Raw genomic sequence first — 24,665 nt, forward strand, 5'->3', positions numbered from 1 at the left:
GAAGAACCCACAGGGGCATGTGGGTAGTTGGGGATGGGACAGCTACCCAGGGGGAGGGGTGGCCCAGGGACCCACAGCTGAGCCAGCTCCTCCTGCTGTGTGTGCCACAAGATCAGGGCTAGCCCACACCTGACAGACCACAGCACCAGCACCAGACAGGAGAAGTGCAGATCCCTCCTGCACAGCCTGGATGCCCAGAGTAGGTCACAGTAGGACACAGTCCATGGTAAAGGTACCGAAGATTCTTGCACTGATGGAGCCTCTCTGTCTGAATAGCCCAGGATAGTCCTGGCAGATTTCTAACTAGGTTATGCTGGTCTCTCCTACTAGTACTCTCTCTCTCTCTCTCTCGCTCTCTCTCTCTCTCTCTCTCTCTCTCTCTCTCTCTCTATTTCTTGCCAGTCCTAGGCTTGAACTCAGGGCTTGCACATTATACGGAGTCTTTTTTGCTCAAAACTAGCAGTCTACTACTTAAGCCACAGCACCACTTCTGGCTTTTTCTGTTTATGTGGTACTAAGGACTAGAACCCAGGGCTTCATGCATTTTAGGTAAGTACTCTACCACTAAGCCTCATTCCCAACCCCTCCTAGCACTTTTCTTTTCCAATGAATCTTACATGTCCTTTGGGACTGCAAGGTCACTTCCTCAAGGCAGCCATCTGGACAATTTCTCAGGACATAGACATGGCTGTAGTCCCCTCTGCCTATCTTCACTCCGATGGGTTGTTTCATCCCTATGGCCACTACAGAGGCCTCTGTTCTGGGAGACGTGACAGCAGGATGAAGAGGGAAGGATGAATAGGGCTATGGAGGCAGCAAAGGCCGGCCTTGGCACCAGTGGTGCAGGAGGAAAGCCATAGTGAGAAACATGCCTGCCACAAGGGGAACTCAAGAAGTGAGAAATCCCTTATTCTAAGAAGCTGGGATATCTATCATTCAGGCCTGCAACCACTAGGAAAATGGCATCTTGAGAGAGAAGGGCAGCTAGGCCAGGGCATGGGCAGCAGAATAATAGAATATTGTAGCATAAGTGGGGGTAGGGGCTGTCCAGGCATGAGGTCAAGAGTCAGCAGAGGTCAGTCATGCATCCCACAAGAGGATCATGGGAGACCCAGGATGGACAAGACCAGGAGGAAACACAGTCAGCTCTGAGTGGGATGGATCACACTGCCACCAGGGGACTGAAACTGAATAGGAAGGAAACCTTCATGCAGGACCAGAGCCCTGGGTAGCACCACAGCGGGGTCCTGTCAGACCATCTTGGGGGAGACTGGAAAGGGTTTCTGAGAATCCAGCTGCTGAATGTCTCAACAAATCTCACAGGATTTTGAGAAGCTGGAAGCAGGAAGAAGCTGGAAGAGCAATGGTCCCTTAAGAGCTGTCATCCCCATCCACAGCTTCCTTCATAGTTCACAGACTGCTCCAGCCCATCATCTGTCTCCTTTGACCCTCCATCCAGTCTCACTTAGCAGATTGGGAAACTGAGGCCTGTCAGGCCACTTAGGGTTAGCAGAGCTGCCAGGCTGGAAACGCGGAGCAGAGTCACCTCATCCCCAAGTGTCAGGCTGGAAGACCAGCTCCTTGTCTGGGAGGGGCACCTTGGGGATGCCTGCCAGCCCATAGTACAAGTCTTCCTCTTCCTCCTCAGGCTCATCGGGGCTTGTGTCTGCAGAATCCTTCCTCTTCTGCTTTGCCTTCAGAGATGGCTACAAGATTTAGGGTTGGGCTGCATCCTGTAAGTGCTTCTCTGGGGCTGTGTCATCCAATGTGGGGGTCATTGATTAGGGCATGGGAGGGGTCCAGCAGGACCATGGATCTTATGGCCACTGTGGCTAAGAATGCGGCTCCTCCCTGTCAGTTGGAGATGAGTTAGGGCTGCGGCCTTCACTGGAGTCCATGTCCTGCTCATCTTGGAAGAAAGCCAAGGGTGCAGGGGCCGAGGGACAGGCCAGTTGGCTGCAGGGGCAAAAACAGGTTAAGAGTTGCCCTGAGTCATGTTGCCTGCTCAGATGGCCCCATCACAGCCACCAGCTGCAAGACCTGAGGAGAGTTCACCTCTCTGAGCCTCAGTATCCTTCCCTGGAAGGTGAGGACAAATAAGAGTACCCACTGCTGAGCCTGTTTCTGAGAGTCATAGCTGATAACAATGTGCAAAGCACATTGCACAATGCCCAGCACGTGGTAGATGCTCAAAACAGAGCTGTTAGATCACTGTGCAGACTACACCTCCAGTCATCCATATCTCCAGCCATCCCTCTTCTCCTCTGGTCTCTCACAACACTTGTCACCCCAGGAGTCCCTCTGTTATCTCCTTTGCTTGCCCCACAAGACAAGATAGAGTTCTGGAAGCATGGAGCCCAGGCAGGCCTAGAAGGCAGCTTGTGCCAGGTTCTAACAGTGGAATGAGTAAACAAGTGGATGAGTCAGGAGCTCAGTCACAAGCAAGCAGACACAGGCGTGGAGAGGGACAGCCTGGCCTGTGGTCACTGGAAGGTTGACAGCAGTGGACTCACGTCCTCTGCTTCCTTGTCCTCAGCACTCATGACAAACATCCAGAGAAAGCAAGAACCTACTGTGTGCCAGGCATCAGAAGTGTATTACTCCAAGCTTCACAACGCAGTTGGGTATGTGGGAATGACTATTCCATTGGGGAAACTGAGGCTCCAGAGAGTAAGAGAATTGCCAAGTTGACAAAGCCAAAGAGCTGGTTTTGCAGTCAGGCTCATCGGACGCATAGTCTGCTTAAGTGTTTGCTGCTGCCTTCATGTCTCACATCCCCTGCTGTCTGCTCCTCACTCCCAAGTGTTCTCCATTCTTGGTGACCAAACAGCTCTCCCCTCCTTTGCACACTCGCCTGCCCAGAGCTCAGGTTCCTTCTTGTTCCTTCTGGTACAAACTCCTGTAGACAATCACGCCAGACTCCACCCAAGTCTGAGCGTCATTAAAACCACCCTCTCCTCCACCGCTGGTTCCTGGCTTCAGCTCAGGGGTCAGTAGCAGGTGGAGTCCTCACTTTAGCCCATGACCTTCATGTGGATGTGGCTCAAGTTGGGCAGGCTCTGGTCATAAGCGACTTCCTCCCACAGCCTAACATAGTGGGATGGGGGCAGAGGGCCAGGCAAAAGACAGGGAAAGAGAGAAGGGAAAGGGAGAAGGAGAGGGAGAGAGAGAAACCAGACAGGTGAGCAACACTTGCATATATTAATCATATTCTGAAAAAAAGAAAACTAATTGCAGTTGACCATGCCAAAGCTTAATAAGAGGCCTTTATATTATACAATCTAGAACTATCTCTAAACTTCCAGAATAAAGGATGTTTGATTGTTATTCATCATAAGAATAAAGTTAATGGGCCAAAACCCAAAACAAAACAATACTAAAACCTAAGCAACTCTACCGAAGGTGAAAATAGTCCCTCAACTATGAAGTTTTCAACCCAGTTCCCATCACAGTGTTTGGATATTGTCATCATCATCACTATTATCACCATCACCAGCATAATCACCACATGATCATCTCTATAACCTCCATCACAATTTTATCACCATCTCACTACTATCACCACCACCATCATCACCATCACCACCATCACTTTAATCAACATCACCTACGTAAGGACCAAGACCATCATCATCATCACCATCATAACCGCCATCGTCTCTCAGTAAAACTACCAACAGCAATACTGAAAACCAGTGCTACCACCACCACTATGATTGCCTTCATCACCACCAGCTGCTGTGGTCTGGGGCTCTGGCAGAGCAGGCAGGAACAAGGAGTGGGGGCCTCAGAGGCAGCTCTCCCTTCCAGTCCTTCCTCTTCTCCCTGCTCCAGCTCAGCTGCCAGACTCCACATCCCCACCCACTACCTCTGCCCTCATTCCATTCCTCATCCTTGGGCAGGAGAATGCTGGCTCTCACTGACTATGCTTTACCATAATGAGTCAACACAGGCGACCAGCTGGAGCTGGCCCAGACACCACAGCCATGCCACATGGAGGCGACTGGATGGCTCCTCAGTTCCTGCAGCCTTGGGTTCAAATCCTGACATCATGTTTCCCACCTACAGAGCATCAGTGTCACAGCAACTCTGTTGCTTCTGGACATCAGCCTGACTACTTTCTCACTCAGCACGGCTGCTCCCTTTCCTTCATCCATCAACTGAAGGGGAAGCTCCAGCTTCCTTCCGTGGCAGCTCAGCCCATTCCTCTCTATCTGTACTTGCTCCCCTGCCTGCCAGCCAGCAGCCACGCTGACCCATTGACCTCATTCTCTTATCACCGCCTTGCTCATGCCCTTCTTCTGCCTAGAAGAAATGTTATTTAACCTGTAAAACCCCAGCTCACTATGAAGTTTTCTTCACAGATAACTGTTTATCCCCCAGACCCTCAGCTACTCAAAAGCAGGGAGAGCCTAATTTGTGTTTGCCTTGACTACCACCACCCTCATATCCTAGCTAAAAACTTTCTTCCCATATATTTATACCTCAGTCAACCCAGAAAATTTGAACTCCTGCAGTGTTCTATAAGCCCGGGTTCTAAGAGCCCAGAAGAAGCCGAGGATGAGCCTGGAACACTTTGGTCCAGGTTGTCTTGGCCCCCATCTGTCTCCATGGTATAAAACATTGTTTCTCAGTTTTTCATTGGGCTGAACTATTTTTGTATCAATAATGGGGTTTGAACTTAGGGCCTGAGCGCTGCCCTTACCTTTACTCACTCAAGGCAGCTGCTCTACTACTTGAGCCAGTCTGTGCACTAGCTGTGGTAGTACCTCTCTGCTTGGTTCTCTTGATCACTCCAGTTCTATTTGAGACTGTTGTGACTAAACAAGACTATATAACGAAAGGTTTTGCCTAATCAATGGTCAGAGTACAAGGATTGTGTTTTATTGCCTTATAATAGACATCGAATTAATTGGTTAGATGAGGACATATAGAACACACGTAAGGGACTTGGTATAGCAAATCTTCCCCTTCATTTTAACTATATGAACCATAATTTCCTGTTCTTTGCCTCAGGCATCAGAATCTGCAATGATCATTAGCCAGTTAACACATGACCTTAATGATGTTGACCCTTAGAAGACAGTGCCTAGCACCTGACAACACGGGGTTCTTGGCACCTCAGGAAACAAAAATCTCATCCTCAAAGCCCTTAGCAGAGCCTTCAGAGCTGGGAAAGTGTGACTCTGGAGGGCCATGTGCTCTGAAGGAAAGCTTTCTTGGCCCCTAGAGGGTTGGAAGATGTTGGCAGACAAACTCCAGCAAGTGGACCCATGTCCCGCATATGTATTGACACTTGTGTGGAGACGAAGGAAACTGAGCTGCTGCCAAGCTGGTGTCTCATGAGCACACAAGAGAGGGATAAGCGGTGGCTTTGTCTTCATTGCCTCAAGAGAAACTCCTTTGGTTTTATATCTTATGGGAGAAAGATGAACTGCCTTTTGGTATGTAGGAAAAATTTTTAATATAACAGTAATATTGAGTAGGAATATCCCACTTAAAATGATGTAAAGATATGTGGTAAAACTCCCTTACACTGTAAAGTAGTGGCTGAAGAGTTGCGTTTACATAGACCATTGTGTTTAATATGTCTCCCTCTCCATATAGCATTGCCCATGGGTCTGGTTGGGAGCTCTGGGCATAGGCTTGGACCTTGAAGAAAAGCTATCAGGATCAAAACTGGAACGTTCACTAAGCTCTTGAAGGTACTTTCTGATACGATTAAGACTGAAAAGAGCAATAAAAACACTGTGTTCTGCAGAAGCACAGGCTGAACCATTGGCCGTCAATCCTAAGAAAGTTATGGTTGCTCACAAAACAGATTTTTTAAGTGAAATTAAAAGTACTTTCAGATAAAATTTTTATCCAGTTTGACTTCTTAAAATTTATCTTTTTAAGTGTGGGTTTGAGATGTTTGGGTGGGTTAAATGGGCATTTTGACAACATGGCTTCTCCTTTGGCATGTGTAATTGTGATGTTTAACCGACATCCTTGCAGTTTAAGATGACACTTTTAAAATAAAATTCTCCTAATGATGACTTTAGCCCTGGCACTACAGGAGAATCAGCAGACCCAGTAGGATCTTATTTGGAATTGACATTCTCTATTGTAATTTTGTTCATCTATTTTTAAATTTTGTTTTGTTTTCACTGGAAAGGAAAGATGATGCTGAGTTTTAAACATTAAACGTGTACAAGTTGCTTTGTTACAATAAAACTAAATGTGTACACAAAGGGTTTGATGCTTTTCTCTCAGATTGGACATAGTTGATCTGACCTTCCGAGTTTGACTTGTATAATAACGTCTCTATCAAACTGTCCCCTGACTTCAGATTTTTTGATATGCACTTTGCAGGATGACCTCAGGGCAGTATGGATCGAGAATAAAGGGATTTCATTAAAAAATTATCTTTTTAGGGCTTGGAGACATATTGAATAAACTGTAGTCTCAAAACATGTGACCTACAATCATATGCTTTAACTTGATCAGAACTGCTGTGGCCCTTTAGCATAGGCTGTATACGAAGTTAGGAATCTGGGTTGGGAGACACTGTTTTGTGAGTTTCATTATGTTTAATGCTGAGATTTACCTTGAAATTTTATTTCTCCTCAATGATTAGTACTATAAAACCAATGTGTAAGAGTGACTTCCTTAGAAATCTCTAAGAGTGACTGAAATTCATCCATTCAGTTATACTGCCCAGTGTAGCATCATAGCTCATCAGATTCAGAGACCTTGGGCAGTGGAGAAGGAGTAGAAAAAGACCTTTCCTGTATTGTGTACCTTTTGTATATTGAATTGCTCAGTTACGGTCCTCTTTCAGCTTTAGATACATGCTCTGCCATATTTCACACTCACCGTGTGCAGAGCTTGGGAACCTTGGGAAGTGCCAGATTGCTACTGACAGCCAGACTTGCCAAGTCAAAAAGGCCCCAAAGTGCCTTTCTGGTTGTTTTGCATCTGTGGGGTCACATGACAGAGGGACCAACTTCTCTGCTGTACACATAGCATAGCCCTTTCTTGCCTCCTAAAAAGTCCCTTGTAGTCCACAGGCACCACTTCAATTGTGTAAGCCCTACACCCAAGAGAGAGAAGGCCAGCATTGAAGAGAACTGTGCCTCCAAAGCACACAGAGGAGCGGAAGATTTTGTGTGGTTCCAATGCTCTTATAATTTGGAATGTGACATTCTAAAGTTGATTTTAAATACCTGATTTCTGCTCCAGGCTCTCTGCTATAGCCGCCCTCCCCCCTCCAACACTTCTCTCCACCCATTTTTGCTGAAAGATTGTGTGAAACATGCATTGAAATGCTGGCAGTGATATGTGTTGGCTTAGAGTCGCCAGCAACTGCACTCAGGAGCCAAATTCAGGAGTGAAATTGCCACTTCTAGTCCCTTATTTCCTATGGAAATGATGATGCCCTCCACCCTTGAACCTGCCATCTGTCCTGGAAAGCTACACCAGGACTGCTGAACACTTTGCACTTTGATTCATTGGTACATTGTTGCTACAATGAGCATCATTTCTGCTTTGCTAGCAACCATACTATTATCTTTAGCTGCAGTCAACACACCTCCTGTGGACTGTGTTCAAAGTCATACCACAAAGGGTCAATTGTGATAGGCTTCCCTTGGAAGAGTTGTCACTTTCACTGCCAATATTTATGATGTTTTATAATCTTTCACAAAGTCTACAAATCAAGCAGGAATTACATAATCTGCTCAATGCTTTCCCAAGGAGTCACTATCCAGTACAAATCATGTCCCCACCCAACCCTCTAAAAAGCTAGGTTTCCTGCTCTGTTCCCATTCCTTGTGTCCTGGGTTGCTCACATGAGGCCTCTCCCTAGTGTTATTCGATATTTCTCCTTCCCTGCAGGCTAGGCGCTTCCTTCTGAATCATGGAGACCAACTCTCTGTAGGAAGCTGTTCAGGCACAGGTATGATTCCTGCTGGTTTGGGGTAGGTCCTGGGCCTTCATGAAAGGGGCAAGTGGAGGTGATGGTGGAACTGGAGATCCCAATCTCATATTGGAGCCTTTATCATCCCTTGACTAGGGAGCATTTCCCACATGTGACACTGAATTGTCAGAAGACTGGTTGGCAGGAGTTTTGCCTCTGCTGAAATCCCATCATTTTTACACTGCCTGAGCAGAGGCAGACATTGCCTAAAAGAGTGACACTCGCCAACATAGCTGGGGACAGGAGTTCCCACAGTGAATGGGATAACTATCTTCATAAAATGGACAGAGACACCATGTGCTGCCTGAATTCTATAGGAAAGCCTGGTAGAACAGTATTCTTCTAAACTGGATGGAATTCACTGCCCAATCATGACTCAAATGCTGCCTGAAATAAGTAGAATGAGTTTCACTAGGGGTCCCTGACAGAAGAGTAGATAATAATAGGGACTGTATTTACCCAGCCTCTCCCAAACTCTTGTCACCTGGAGTCTCCTTAAACCCAGAAACTTTCCTTTCCCCTAACTGGAAAGCTCTTAATTCATATGGCTCTAGAGGTGCTGCAGAAACCTGAATGAGAGTGCCACCTACTGCCAGGAGAGATCACTGCAGGCTGAAATAGAAGACATCCTGGGAAAGAGGTTTATCATGCTTAGTCCTTGTTCTTCTCTGGGGTCTTGTGGACCTGGCAGATACCATCCCACCATTGACAGGGAACTTGTGCTGCAGTGTGACACCAACAGTAACTCTGTGGCAGCAGGATAGTTGGAAAGCTACTCACATTCCAGGCTTGGTTTCAAGTCAAGAACCTTGACTCCTTAGAAGCATCTGCAGGTTTGTGAACAGGGGGTTCCATGAACATTCCCTGTGCTAGGCCCAATCCTCTTGACAGGGGCCTGGGATGGGAAAGGGTTTGGAAACTTTGGTTCAGTGGTAAAGCAGATCCTAGGATGAGGCACCACATTGTGTATAGGTCTTGGGGGCGTACAGATCCACATTCACCACATTAATATAAAATGAGTACCCAGAGGGACTTCCTAGTCTCTCTACCAGTCCCAGCTGAGCCAAGCACTCTCCTTCTCAGTCAAATACAACTAAAAATAAAAATGGTGGCAAAATCTGCAATAAATATCAAGTCACAAAAGCAAAACAGGTCAGACAATCAGCTTGCCTTAAAAAGGCCACAGAAACCTGGAGGCTCAGGACAAGAGAAGCCCAAACCCCACCAAAACTCTACCCATATACCCTAGGCTGGGAATTGGGCAACACAGGCTACCAGCACCTGATAGTAAGCAGGAGCTCAGGCTGATAAGGCAGCTCAGCAATAGAGTGATAGTCTTGGATGTATGAGGCCCTGGATCTGATTCCTCAGCATCACAAAAGCAAAAAGGGTCAGAAGTGGTGCTGTGGCTCAAATGGTAGGGTGCCAGCCTTGAGCTGAAGAGCTGAGGGACAGCACCCAAACCTAGAGTTCAAGCCCACAACCAGCCCAAAACAAACAAACAAAAACACATCAGGAGCCCATAGCAGACTCCAGTATTTGGGAGAGTGCATCCAGAGCATCTGATCTTCCCAAGAGCACCCATAGGAGCAAACACAAGCAGTCTAGGCTGCTCAACCCTTCCAAAGGCGGGAATTGCCAGCAATCTACAGCAGAGAGCTGAGAATCCTAAGTAAGTCAGAATAGCAGCTGGAAATAGGCTCCCAACAGAACCCAGATCAGGCACAGACTCTCTCTACCAATACAGAATCAGCAACCAAGCAAAGACAGACACACCAAAACAAAATTGAAGAGCAGTCTCCTGAACCCCCATGTGAAAATCACAGAGAAAAATCACAAGGTTTACCAGCACCCAGGACAGCAAGCTCACCTCAAAAGCCAGCAGCCACGCAGGGGAGAGCCCCAGTGGGAGCAAAGCAGGAATGGAAGACAAAAGCTACATCCAAGGGTTGCTGGAGGCAATGACTCAAGAAATAAAGCGAGAAATGGATCAGAAATTGAAAGAGCACAAGGATGAATTATCAAAAGAGATACAGGATATTGAACAAAAGTTTTTTTTGTTCAATGGATGCAAAAATAGAAGCTGCACAAACCTCAGTAAGAAGTGAGATAATGCCAAATTAGAGGTAATGCATACTGATCTCACCTCATTGAGGTGAGATCAGTACTCTGAGAACCAACATTGAATCCATAAAGGGATCCATTTCCTCCACGCAAACCACAATAGAAGCCACGGTCAACAGAGTGAATGAAATGGAAGGTAGAGTGTCAGATACAGAAGACAGAATACACCAACTGGACCAAAAAGTGACAGATATGGAAAAATCACTCAAATTAAACCAAAGGGAAATTCAAGAGCAAGCAGATAATGCTAAAAAATTTAACCTTCGCATAATCGGAGTGGACGAAGGTGAGGAATTCCATAGCAAGGGAATGCAACACCTATTTAACAAGATAGTCAATGAAAATTTTCCCCACCTCAAAAACGACCATCTTAACTACATCACAAAAGCTTATAGAACACCCAACAAGCAAGATCCCAGGAGAAACACTTCTAGACACATTATAGTAAAAATGATGGATCTGAATAATAAGGAAACAATCCTGCATGCAGCAAAAATGAAGAAGGAGCTATACTACAATGGGAAAAAAATTAGAATCACTGCAGATCTCTCCACACAAACAATGAATGCAAGAAAAGCCTGGGAAAGCACCATACGAGCCCTGAGAGCCAATAACTGCCAACCTAGACTGATATACCCGGCAAAGCTAGCATTCACATTCGATGGAGAACTGAAAACTTTTAATAGCAAAGAAAAACTAAATGAATACATAAACATTAAGCCAGCATTACAAAGAATTCTAAGAGGGGGGACACAACCTGAAGAAAGCAACCAGGAACTGGGACCTGCCCCATACAGGCATTACTCAAAGTCTAACTGAGCAAGCACAGGAGGAAAGGAAAGAAGAAAAACTTAGGAAAACGGAATGGCAGGGACAACAATGCATCTCTCTATACTTTCTCTTAATATAAATGGGCTGAATTCGCCAATTAAAAGAAAACGAACTGAGGACTGGATCAGAAAACAAGACACATCCATCTGTTGCCTTCAGGAGACCCACCTCTCAGCCAAACATACAAACAAACTCAGAGTGAAGGGGTGGAAAAGGATCTACCAATCAAATGCCCCCAGTAAGAAAGCAGGTGTAGCTATCCTGATATCTGACAAAATAAACTTTTCATTAAAATCAGTACAGAAAGACAAGGACTGACACTACATATTAATAAAGGGAACAATCCAAGAGGAGGATATAACCATCATCAACTTATATGCCCCAAATATCGGTGCACCCAGATATGTTAAACAAATGCTCTCAAACTTACAGAATAAAATAGATCCCAATATGATAATACTAGGAGACTTTAACACGCCACTCTCACCAAAGGACAGGTCTACCAACCAGAGGATTGGCAAAGAAGCTACCGAATTAAGTGAGGCCATACTTCAAGCGGAATTAACTGACATCTACCGAGTATTTCACCCTAAAACAACACAGTACACATTCTTCTCAGCAGCTCATGGAACTTTCTCCAAAATAGACCATATCATAGTTCATGCAAGGAACCTAAGCAAGTACAAAGGGATCGACATAATCCCCTGTATCCTATCTGACCACAGTGGAATCAAGCTAGCTCTCAATAACAAAGCATACCGCAGAAATTTCTCTAATACATGGAAATTGAACAGCACACTCCTTAACAAGGCCTGGGTAACAGAAGAGATCAGAGAAGAAATAAAGCATTTCCTACAACTCAATGAAAATGAAAACACCTCACAAAGAAACTTGTGGGACACAGCAAAAGCAGTCCTGAGGGGCAAATTTATTGCCCTCAGTGCCCACATCAAGAGAATGGAGACAGACCAAGTAAATAATCTCATGTTGCAACTAAAACAGCTAGAAAAACAAGAAAAAATGGGACCTAAAGCTACTAGACGAAGCCAGATAACCAAATTAAGAGCAGAGATTAACCAATTAGAAAATCAGAAAACCATAACCAAAATAAACCAAACAAAAAGCTGGTTCTTTGAAAAAATAAACAAAATTGATTGATGGCCCGTTGGCAAGATTAATTAAAAAAAGAAGAGAGGAAACCCATATTAATAGGATTAGGGATGCCACCGGAAACATCACAACACGTACCCAAGATATCCAAACAATTCTAACAGACTACTTTCAAAAGCTATACTCTCTAAAGGAAGAAAATCTGGCAGAAATGGATGCATTCTTAGAGAAATACAAGTTACCCAAACTGAGCAAAGAAGAAGTTAACCAATTAAATAAGCCAATATCCTATAATGAGATACAGGAAGCTATCAAAAGTCTTCCAACAAAAAAAAGCCCAGGACCAGATGGGTTCACAGCAGAATTCTATAAGACCTTTAAAGAAGAACTAATACCCATACTCCTCAAGCTCTTCAGAGAAACAGAGAAGGAGGGAGCTATCCCAAACTCATTCTACGAAGCCAGTATCACGCTCATCCCCAAACCAGGCAAAGACCCAACCAAAAGGGAGAATTACAGGCCAATTTCCTTGATGAACACAGATGCAAAGATCCTTAACAAGATTCTAGCTAACAGAATCCAGAAACACATTAAAAAAATAATACACTATGATCAGGTAGGCTTCATCCCAGAGACACAGGGATGGTTTAACATACGTAAGTCAATAAATGTAATCCAACATATCAACAGAGCCAAGGTCAAGAATCACATGATTATCGCCACAGATGCAGAAAAGGCCTTTGATAAAATTCAACATTCATTCATGCTAAAAGCTCTGGAGAAAATAGGAATAGAAGGAACATTTCTAAAAACAATAAAAGCCATTTATGACAGACCAATAGCCAATATTATACTTAATGGGGAAAAGCTACAACCAATCCTCCTAAAAACAGGAACAAGGCAAGGATGCCCACTGTCTCCACTCCTCTTCAACATAGTCCTAGAACCCTTAGCCAGGGCAATAAGGTAAGAAAAAGACATTAAAGGGATCCGCATAGGGAAAGAAGAAGTTAAACTATCCCTTTTTGCAGACGACATGATACTATACCTCCACGATCCCAAAAACTCCATCCCCAAACTTTTAGAAATCATAAGTCACTTCGGCAAAATAGCAGGATACAAAATAAACCCACAAAAATCAGTTGCCTTCCTATACACTGATAACATACAGGAAGAGAGGGAAATAAAGGGAGCAACCCCATTCACAATAATCTCCCAAAAAATAAAATATTTAGGAATTAACCTAACCAAAGATGTAAAAGAACTATTTAATGAGAACTATAAAAAGTTAAAGAAAGAAATTGCAGAAGACACTAGGAAATGGAAAGACCTCCCATGCTCCTGGATAGGCCGACTTAATATAGTAAAGATGGTAATACTTCCAAAACTAATATACAAATTCAATGCAATTCCTATTAAAATCCCAATGATGTACATCACTGAAATACAGAAAACAGTCCAAAAATTTATATGGAACAACAAAAGACCTAGAATAGCCAAAACAATTCTAGGGGATAAAGACAATATGGGAGGGCTATCCATGCCGAACTTCAAACTCTACTACAGAGCTATAATAACAAAGACAGCATGGTACTGGCACAAAAACAGACCCGAAGACCAATGGAACAGAATAGAAGATCCAGAAATAAATCCACAGGCCTACAGCCAGCTGATATTTGACAAAGGAGCCAAAGACATACAATGGAAGAAATACAGCCTCTTCAACCGCTGGTGCTGGGAAAACTGGGCAGCCACATGCAGAAAATTAAAAGTGGACCCCAGCCTATCACCATGCACCAACATCAACTCAAAATGGATTAAAGACCTTAACATTAAACCTGAATCTCTGAAACTACTGCAGGACAGAGTAGGAGAGACACTTGAACTAATAGGCACAGGAAGGAACTTCCTGAACAGAGTCCCAGGGTCACAACAAGTTGGAGAGAGACTCGACAAATGGGACTACCTTAAAATAAAAAGCTTCTGCACAGCTAAATCTATCGCAACTAAGCTAGAAAGACAACAAACTAATTGGGAAAAAATGTTTACCAGCAATATATCAGACAAGGGGTTAACATCCTGTATATACAGGGAACTCAAGAAACTAATCCCTCCCAAACCTAACAAACCAATTACTAAATGGGCAAGGGAACTAAAGAGGGACTTCTCAAATGAAGAAATAAAAATGGCAAAGAAACACATGAGGAAATGTTCATCATCCCTGGTGGTGAAGGAAATGCAAATAAAGACAACCCTGAGATACCACCTTACCCCAGTCAGAATGTCCCACATCCACAAATCAGCCAACGACAAATGCTGGAGGGGATGTGGAGAAAGAGGAACCCTATTACACGGCTGGTGGGAATGTACACTTATACAACCACTTTGGAAAGCAGTCTGGAGGGTCCTTAGAAAGCTAAATATTGACCTCCCTTATGACCCAGTCATACCACTTCTAGGCATCTACCCTGAACAACAGGAACCAATATACAAGGACACGGGCACCTCCATGTTTATTGCAGCACTGTTCACAATAGCTAGGATATGGAAACAACCCAGATGCCCCACCACAGATGAATGGATCCAAAAATTGTGGTATCTATACACAATGGAATATTATGCAGCCATTAGAAATGACAAAATAATGGCATTTGCAGGGAAATGGATGGAGCTAGAAGGAATCATGTTGAGCGATGTAAGCCAAGAACGAAGAGACAAACGGTACATGGTCTGATAAGTGGATGCTAAATCCAAAATGTTAGGTGATACGACAAAACTAACAGGACTTAAGAAACAAAGAACTCCCGCTCATCTGGTTGAACCACTACTAAATATCCCCATGCTGCTGATCACAAATATTGTATATAACATGTGAACACTGTTATATATTACAGACTGTTATAGACAATTTGCTCCAGGAAAGTTAGAATGAACTTGTGACTTTGAAATTATGTAATCACTTAACCACAATCAAAAAAAAAAAAAAGAACCTCGGGGAAGGGAGGGAGGGAGGGGATGGTAGGGGGAAAACAATGGAGGGGGTAACAATGTTCAAGAGGAAGTATACTCAATACCTCACTCATGTAACTGTAACCCTCTGTATAGTATCTTTACAATTAAAAAAAAAAAAGGCCACAGAAAACTGGGTGCCAATGGCTCATGCCTCTAACCCTAGATACTCAAGGGGCTGAGATCTGAGGACCTCAGTTTCAATCCAGGCACGAAAGTCTGCCTTATCTCAAAAAGCTGGAAGTAAAACTGTGGTTCAAGGGGTAGGATTCTAGTCTTGAGCCAAAAAAGCTCAGTAACAGTGCTCAGGTACTGAGTTCAAGCCCCAGGATGACACACAAAGGCAACTGAGAACCAAAGGATAGACCAGTGATACTTTATTTGGATATTTATTCACGTGTGGGACGCCAATCCTCACACATGCCACCTGTACCCCTCACATGTTCATCCAGCCCCCGTGAGGGACACCACCATAAGAATAGGCCCATTGCCACCACCACCCCTCCACCCCGCAACACAGGTAGCAGCCCTAGAGCAAGCAGGCGATGCTCTGGCTGCCTTCATACACTGTTTCCTGCAGCAATAAGTTGCCCAACCTGCAACCTCCCCTTATGTCACCTCACTGTGCTTGGCAGGCCCTCTTCCCTCGGGCCCTGTTTCTAGCTCTATAAAGTAAGGTTGCTAGTTTATGTGTTATAGGACAGAAGGGAGGGTGGAAGAACTAGGGATGGAGGCGTATTCTGGCGCTCTCTGATCCCAGTCAGGGACATAGCTAGAGGTGGAACAGAGTGAGGATAGAAAAAAGAGAAAGTGAGGCATGGCCCTATGGTCATTTGAGATATTCTTGTCCTAGTTGGGGCTGCTTCTCTCAATCAGTAAGTCCAAAGGAGTTTCTATAAAGTGAGAAGACCATGAGGGTCCCCAACACCGGTCACCCTCATTTGTTCCTGCTAACACTGGCTCTTCTTAGTCCAAGGGCCTCCCCCAGGCTGGAGCCAAATGTATGTGAAAGGTGATTTTGTCACTAGCCTTCTAGCTGGGCTGCCAGGAGCCTCTCTTGCTGTTAAATCTACCCCCTCCTTGCTCCTAATGGGGAGGATTCCTGTACTTCTCCCAGGGAGGGGCACCCAAGATGAGACCAAGTTCTCTCAGGCCATATATCCCCTCCTGCAGCCCTGCCCTGATCAATAACACCCAGCAGGTTGAGGTCTTCCATTCACTCTATGGCTGGCCTGAGAGCTGGATGCGGCAGCAGATGGCGGTGACTATTATAAACTCCTTACTGGCCCTTCCTCTTTTGTCAGTGTTCTGGTGCTTCACCACACATGTGTTGTCCACAGGAAAAGCTCCCAGGGTTATTGAAGTCTCAGGATGGGCACTGCAGCTTGTCAGGGTCCACCCTGCGTCACAGCTCACAGTGACCTGCCAGAGTCCAGGGAAGACAAGTAAGGCCAGGTCCTGCATCCATGGTCAGGTCTCTAAGCCACCTGCTACACTGTCCCTCCCAGCAACCCTCAGTGGGGACCAAACTGTGAGCACCTGGCTTGGTTCTGCCCCTCACACCCCCCAAAGGGGCTGTGTCCAACAATGCCCACCACTCCCTCAGGGTGCTTCACTCCAGCCTACCAGGGCACTGCAACCCAGACAAACATCTCAACAAACCAAAGCCCCTCCCACTTCCCACTTCCCTACAAGCCACCCCTCCCACAGCCTTCCCCACCCAGTGATGGCAACTCCATCCCCCCAGCAGCTCCACAAGACCTTGAACAGCCCTCCACTCCTTGTTGCAGCTCATCCCAGACCAGAGCCACCACCCTCAGGTCCCAAACTCCTCCTGCCAGGGCCTCTAGAGGCTAGTTCTCAGAGTCCAAGAGGCCAAGTGTGACCTGCCCTCCTTTCAGGGATCTTCCTTCTCCTCCAACCTTCCATGGTTGCTCAGCCATTCCAGCCCTGAACAACTCCCAGTAGGTTTGTGAAATGCAGAAGTGATGCTTTGGTTTTTTTGTGCTTGTTTTGTTTTTTTGTTTGTTGTTGTTGTTGTTGTTGTTGTGTGCGCACACTAATCCTGGCATTTAAACTCCAGAGCTGAATCCAGCTCCAGTTCTGGTTTTTTTGGGGGCAGTTAATTAAGGGCATAAGTTTCATAATCTTTCTTGCCAAGGTTGGCTTTGAACCCCAATTCTCAGATCTCAGTCTTCAGAATAGTTATGAATACAGGTGCTTAAAAAAAAAACAAACAAGCAGTACTGGGGTTTGAATTCATGAGTGCCAAGCAGGTTCTCTACCACTTTAGTCACCACTTTGACTGTTTTTGCTTTAATTATTTTTCAGATAGAATCTCTATTTTATTTTTATTTTTTATTTAAGTTTTTTTTTGCCCAGGTGGGCCTCAAACTAACTCCTATTTGTGCCTCCTCAGGAGCAGGTGAAACAGGCACAGCATTGTATTACTGTGTCCAGACTCAGCAATTCATTTCTTTATGCCATATTTATTTGTGCTATCCTTAAAGGGGGACAGGGCATTGGAGAGCAAACCTTACTAATCTGGCCAGAAACAAAAGCAAGCCCAGCACACTCACACTCACACTCATACAAACACATGAGCTAGTACATGCACACACACACACACACACACACACACACACACACACACACTGCACATGACAGCACAGGTGCTCAGGTCCTCCCCTGGGCAATGCAGGCCCCAGCCATCTCCACTCCCCCCCCCCCCCCACAACCCCAACCCTTTACCTTCTCCAAGGGACTGGAACGCCTGTACTTCTCCGTTGTACACTGCAGGCCCGGAGCATGGCAACAGAAAGCATGTACACTGGACTTCTTGTGCCCCAGGCACTTTCTGGGCTGATGACCTTGCTGCCTTGAAGTATGCTGGTAGACACCAGGGTCATCTATCCCCCAATGGGAGCTGCATCCTAGGGCAGAGGAGGGACAGCTCACACACTGAATGTGGAAGACTATCGTGGTTCTCTTTCCACACCCCTTTCTCTATAAGGTTTAAAGCCAAGGAAACCCAGGAGCAGCTCTGAGGGGAAGAGACATTGGCCTGAGCAGGAGGACTTCCAGCATAGCTCTGCTGGTGATCTGACTTGTAGAATTTTGGGAGAGAAGCTCAAGCGCTCTGATCCATAGTTTCCATGATCTCCTCTCCACCAAAGAAGTGGAGCCATGGGGCATGGTTCCCAGGCCTGCGATGATCAACCACTGCTTACCCAAACCCCTCCCACCTCAAGTCCTTTCCTCATGCATCATCACCAAGAGCAGTCCGGCATAAGCCTAGGTCTGTGAGCTAGGGAATCAGGTGCACCAGGCTGTAAAATTGTGGGCACTTTGCTGAACTTCATCAAGTCTCAGTTTCCCTATTTGTAAAACAGCTAGAGCAGTAGCAGCAACTCACAGAGATACTGTTTAGCTAAAGCAGAAACATGCATGGGAAGTCCCAGTACTGCCCATGCAGGACCCAGGATCTGGTAACCAGGACCAGAGCCCTTCTCCCAGCTCTGTGTCTTTAGGAAAGACACTCGGCAACTTGTCCTGCATATGGGACTTGGCATGAGCTACACAGTGAGTACCTGTGGCTCTGCCAGCTTTGCCACAGACCAGGCTTCCTGCCAGGCCAGCAGCCACATAGAGCTCTTGTCCCAGACAAGGCACTAGCCACTTGGCTCATCTGACTCCTGCTAATCCAGCCAACTTCTAACCCCACCTAACCCTTACTATTCCAGAACTTCAGACTCCCCAGTACTTACCTGGCAAAGGTCAGCTCCTGATCTAGTGATTCAAGATAATTCCCACTGTCCCCTAAACCTCCCTGCTGGCTCCTTCTAAGAATGGCTCCAACCCAAGAAAACAGTCCCTAGCTCCTATGTGCAGCCCTCACCCATGACTTCCATACACTTTCCTGGGCAGGTTTGTTATAGAAAGTCCCTAGCCCAGGGCTGGTAAGGTGGCTTAGTGGTAGAGCGCTTGCCTTGCATGCCTGAGGTCCGGAGTTCCATTCCTCAGCACCACAGAAGCAAAAAAAAAGCCGAAAGCGGTCCTGTGGCTCAAGTGGTAGAGTGCTAGCCTTGAGCTGAAGAGCTAAGGGATAGCGCCCAGGCCCAGAGTTCAGGCCCCACACCTGGACCCCCTCCGCCAAAAAAGAAAGTCCCTAACCCAGAGAAAGGACTTCAGAGTGATGGTCGATGACAGTGGCCACCAGAATGCAACTATCCAGGATTAGAGCTGAGCATTCACAATGAGGAAACTAAGGCACAGGGCTGAGAAGGAACTTGCTAGCTACTGATTGGATCAACCTGAGCTGTGCCATACTCTGACAGGCCTGAATTAGGGCACCCTACCCACACAGAGGGTAAACAGCTCCCAGTGCCCAAGCCAGAGTTCATTTGTCACCCTTCTAATCACCACTACAGAGGCAGGAGAGGAAGAGAGAGGTGAAGCCACTTGCCCAAGGCCACATAGCATGCAAGTTGCAGATCCTGTTTGGCTGTGGGTCCTGAGGCTCCCATATCATCTGCTCACACTCATGGGGACCAAGTGTGTGGGACATGTCTCCTGAGCAGCAGGTGGTAGGTCATCTTCCTCACCCTGGAGGGACCAGCCCCTACCTGTAAGGACTTGGTCAGGATCCGGGCAGTGGGTATAGGTCTTCAGCCCCACCAAGGCTGGAGCAGCTGTGTGGATGCTGCAGTTGGCTCGGGGGAGCAGGCAGCATCTGGCCACCGCAGAAACCTGGCTATCTCCAAATGCCAGGCAAACGCGTCTCTTTCCTAGGATCTGAGAGTCCAAGAGAGAAATGGTAACTTGTGAAGAGGTTTAGGGACTGGGGAACCTGGTCTGAGAATGTTGGGAGCCAAAAGTTGAGTCTCTCAACATAATAGGCTTAACTATCTCACTGGAACAACTTGAGGATGAGTTTACAGAATTCCACCTTTTCACCATGCCCTAAGTAAACACCCTGCAGCTGCTAAAGACCGACCACCTTTTTCAGCTTGCCTTAAGCAAACATCCTACAGCTGCTTCGGCCAATGACGGCCAATGAAAAAGCTTCCTTATAAATACAGCTGTGTGAAAAATAAAATTTAGCAGCTTGATCAGAATCCCTGTCTTGCTGTCATTCTTCGTGTCTCTTGTCCCTTCATTCCTTCTCATTTAGGTTCATTGCCCTCGTTGAAGTCCTGCGGGTCGGGACATGAGAAGAACCCCGTCTGCAAGTTCTGGCTCCTGAAGCCTCAGCACTGCTTGGTCCCATGCAGTCTGTCCTGCCATGTGCAGCTCAAATGAATCTTCCCAACACTGACAATGCCTTGTAACTGGAGATAAGGGTACCTGATACAGCAGCACAGGGCCTACGGGCCCCCTGACCCATCGGGCCTCTCCTAAGAAACCTCCCAACATTGACTTCTGCACAGAAGTGCTCACCTACCATATATTGTAAGCCCCCTTCCCCTCACAGGGCCACCCAGGGTATGGGAACCTCATCAGCTGCTTCTGCACCTTTGAAATTCTCAACTCACAGAGCCTCTGTCATCCCAACCTGAGGGTCATGACTGTGGATTCTCTTGGTTGGCAGGGAGAAGGAAGGGGTGTGTCAGTACTGGGACTTGAACTCAGGGCCTAGGTGCTGTCCCTCAGCTTTAGCATTCAAGCCTGGCACTCTACCAGCAGAGTTGCAACTCCCCTTCACGCTTAGTTGGAGATAAGAACTACATGAAATTTCCTGGGCTGGCTTTTGAACCACGATCCTCAGATCTAAGCCTCCTGAGTCATTAGAACAACAGGCATGAGAAAAAACACCCAGCATAGAGATGGCTTTAGGCAAGGCAGAGAGCCAAAGCAACCACTGTCCTTTCCCTCCTGTGCCCATGAGGGTGCTGTCTGTCCGGGTCCCCCAGGAGCACCTGGCCCTGCCCAGGCCTTTGAAGTCAAGACACAGATTGGAATCCAGAGGACAGAGGACTGGGCACACAGAGTGTGCAGCTCACCCTCACATGCTCGCCCTGCCGCATCCCACTCTGGGAGAAACTGGAGCAGCCCAGCAGCTCCTCCTCCGGGTCACACTCAGCCACTGCAGGGTCTGCCAGTGTGATGTTCCAGGGTGCTGACCACACAGTCCTGCAGAACAGCTGTTCACCTGCAACAAGGCCATGAGAAATGAGGCTCTGGGGCACAGGACACCCAGAGACTCCAGAGAAAGTTTCAGTCTTACATAAGGGAGAGGAGTTTCCATATCACATGAAACTTTTAGTTAAAACTTCAGTGTTGAAATAGTTACCCTGAGCCTGGAGTCCTATCTGAGGAGGACAGTCCTTCTGTAGACCAGGTAGGGGACTGTCACCTCCACATGGGCCTCTCACACCCAGGCTGGCCTCTACCTACCCACCTGCCATGCTCACCTGTTTCCTGGGTGCGGGGGGGCAGTGCAGCCAACAGGTTGGGGGTCTTGAATCGCTCCTCCTCGGGGAACCAGGTGTTATTGATAGCATTTCTGATAGAGTAATGGATCAGCCTCTGCCTCAGCTCAGCCACAGTGAGGTTTGGCTGGGCAGTGAGCAACAGGGCTGCAATGCCTGATGGAGGAAGGAAAAAATCAGACAAGGTGATAGCCTGGCCTTCCATCCTAGCTGGGAACTCCTTTTAGGACACAAATGCACACATATACACACATCATGTGCTCTTCCCAAAATGAAGCCACCTGCAATCCCTTGCTTAGTGAAAGATAGAAAGTAACACATCTTGTTCTCCTATCTCTAGGCCTTGGTATTGGCCATTGTGTTCACCAGGTGAACACCAATTTATACCCCAGTGATGCAAAATGGCACCATCTCCATCAGGTCTGCACATTGGGTTCTCTTGCTCATAGCCAGGCATATGGAGGATCTGGCCAAAGGGGCCGCTGGAGTCCTGGTGGCCCAGGCAGTGGCATGGTGACTCACCAGCCACATGGGCAGCCGCCTGCGAAGTTCCACTCTGCGTTACATAGCAAACATTACAGTCTTTGGAGGCACTGACAATGTTCTTCCCAGGAGCAAAGATGTCCACACAGGATCCATAGTTGGTCCCGAGAGTACCCTGGATGAGTGGCTGGATCTGATAATCCACAGCTCCAACAGTGATGACCTGGAATGTGGCAAAGAGTTGAGGGAAAGGCTGCATGAGGCAGACTGATCAACTCCTATACTTCCTGTTTGACTCCCATGTAAGTGTCTTCTCCAGAGGAAAATCTGGCTCCTGGGCACAGCTGATACCCTAGCCTGTCCCAGGGCTTCTACAGGATGCAGGCACTACTCTTGATGCCCTGTAGAGATTGTACAATAATGGGAGAAAAACACTAAATTGACAATGTTGTTATCAAGAAGCCAGAGAGCTGTGAGGCAACCCACAGTGAGCCAGGCTGGATGCAGGCGGTTGTAAGTTCAGCATCTCTGGAAAAACCTCCAGAGCTATAGTCTGAAGGTTTGTGCAGGGCAAGGAGGGAGAGGGAAAGGGGAGGGCAGCACTGCCCATTTGCGTCTGTACCTTCCCTTCCTTCCAGGGCCCAGAAGGCCTGGAGATGGGACACCTGTCCTCCCCCTGATACTGCCAGGCCCACACAAGCCCCACACAAAGCAGTGGCTCTGCAAATGTCAATCAGGAGGAGAGGGATGGCACAGAGGGAGGATGTGATGGAGGGGGTAATGTGGCAGGACCTTTGAAGGTGAGGCAGGGCTAGCCAAACCCCTTGTCACACTGGGCTTTGGGGATGCTGGCCCTCTGACAACCTGCAAGGCAGGACATGAGCAGGAAGCCCTGCTGGCACCTACCTCAGGAGACGATGCTGGAGAGTAGGCACAGGCATTGCTCTGAAAGTTGCCCGCAGCGGCCACCAGCACTGCTCCAGCCCTTGCCAGGCGCTTGCAGGCATTGTTGATGCTCTGACTGTACCCACTCACCAGGGGCAGCAGCACTACCATGCGCTTAGAGGGATTGGAGACCAGCTTTTTCCAAAGAAACTCCAAGCCTGACAGAACACAGATGACTGAGAACAAGATGACTGCCTCGAGAGGGGCATGTTGCCTTCCCCAGCTCCTTCCCTCCAAATCAACAGTGATGTTCATTATTTGAACCCAACATAGGTCAATGCATCTGGCCAAAGGAGCTGCTGGGGTCTGCCACTCACCCATGAGGATGCCGCTGACCGTGCCCTTCCCTTGGCAGTTGAGCACACGCAGGCTGTGTATGTTGATGTCCTTGGCCACGCCAACACTCTGGCCATTGATCAGGGCTGCCAGGTGGGTGCCATGGCCTTCACAATTATGTTCCTGCTCCACCAACACAAGGACCAGATGAGAAAGCCACCCGCCCCATAATTTCCCAATAGACCCTGGATCGACTGCAATGCCCGCCCACCCTGCCTACAGCTGAGGACTGGGGATGGACCGTGATGGCTGGAGAGGGTGGCCATAGTGCTCCAGGTCTGGTGGTCCTCATCTTCCTCTGGGATGGGCTGGGGAAGGATGGCTCACCTGTGTCCTGGGCGCACTGGTGCTCTGCCACTCCTCCTCAGGCACTCTCTCAAAGTTAGAAATGTTGATCCTGCCCTTAATTTCCAGGTGATTAGGCTGGATGCTAGTGCCCAAGAGATACACCTCCATGGGGTTGTCCTTGTCTTCCCACAGTGACATTTGTGCAAGAAGAGAAAAGGGAGAACCAAGAGTATCATGTTATATGTGGGTCACCTGTATCAATGATGGCATGCTTTGCTTCTCAATTGTGCAGTCTTTCATCTAAAAATCCTCCCAAGCCACTCCTAGTGTGTCTATATTACTGAGAAGGCCAGTGAGACTTAGAGACAGGGAGCTGCCCTAAGCCATGTAGATGGCCAATCAGAGAGAGTCAGGAAACTCAACAATAGCATGCTGCCTGTTACTGGCCTAGCTCCACCTTGAGTTCTGTCATTGGCTGGGAGCAGCCCAGGAGGCAGGGCCTCAGTAACCTGCTCCTACTACTGGTTCTCTTGAGGCAGAATTACAGCAGCACACTTTCTATTGCTGCCCAAGTAGAACTGCAGTTCTGGAGATCAGAAATTCAAGATCAAGAGATCATGCTGCACTCCCCCTGAAGATTTGGATAAGAAGTTTCACTCGCCTTGTGCACCTCCTTCTGGTGGCTGCTGGCATTTCTTGGCTTGTGGCTTCCTCACCCCAAGTTCTGCCCATCTCCTCCTTTTGCCTTTCTTTTACAAGGTTTGGGTTTGAGGATAACGAACAGCTGTGCCGTGTGGCCTCTATGAGTAAAGGGACAGGGCAGGGCCTGCCCAGCCTTCTTTATCCCCATCCATACGGGACCTGCTTTACCCTGTCCCAGTCCAACAGCTCCTAAAGGGTCTCCTCCAGCAAGCCCTTGAGAAGATTCTAGAAGGGGCTCCTTAGCCCTGTCTCCATTCCTCCAGGAAGGGACATCATGGGCATCACCAGAGAGCAGGAAATGGACTGTGTCTACTCCAAACCTTCAGGAGAGCTAGTCACTAGTACCATAGAAAAGACACACCATGTCCTTTTAGACCTATCTATCTGGAGGCTAGAGGTGTGACTTAAGTCGTAACCTAGCAAATGTGAGGTCCTGGATTCAAATG

General features: G+C 47.2%; 1 protein-coding gene across 1 annotated transcript; it reads right to left on the bottom strand.

The window, feature by feature from the left end:
* Window positions 1–1,547: 1,547 nt before the first annotated feature.
* Window positions 1,548–23,715, bottom strand: LOC122099127 (proprotein convertase subtilisin/kexin type 9-like). The gene is made up of 9 exons (XM_042669709.1): window positions 23,557–23,715; window positions 23,211–23,352; window positions 22,855–23,051; window positions 21,988–22,171; window positions 21,448–21,621; window positions 21,037–21,185; window positions 19,660–19,828; window positions 1,889–1,956; window positions 1,548–1,706 (listed from the first exon to the last, which is right to left on the bottom strand). The coding sequence occupies exons 1-9, from the start codon at window positions 23,713–23,715 to the stop codon at window positions 1,548–1,550; spliced, it is 1,401 nt and encodes a 466-aa protein (XP_042525643.1).
* Window positions 23,716–24,665: the final 950 nt, after the last annotated feature.

Source organism: Dipodomys spectabilis, unplaced genomic scaffold (assembly GCF_019054845.1).
Source record: "Dipodomys spectabilis isolate Male_0828 unplaced genomic scaffold, ASM1905484v1 ptg000504l, whole genome shotgun sequence".
Lineage (NCBI taxonomy): Eukaryota > Metazoa > Chordata > Mammalia > Rodentia > Heteromyidae > Dipodomys > Dipodomys spectabilis.

Excerpts from the sequence above, each read along its gene's own strand:
- LOC122099127 (XM_042669709.1), bottom strand. The coding sequence starts at position 23,715 with ATGTCACTGTGGGAAGACAAGGACAACCCCATGGAGGTGTATCTCTTG. Across the intron at positions 21,622-21,987 it reads GGCGGCTGCCCATGTGGCTG|GCATTGCAGCCCTGTTGCTC; the intron begins GTGAGTCACCAT and ends TTCCTCCATCAG. Across the intron at positions 1,707-1,888 it reads TGAGCAGGACATGGACTCCA|CCATCTCTGAAGGCAAAGCA; the intron begins GTGAAGGCCGCA and ends TAAATCTTGTAG.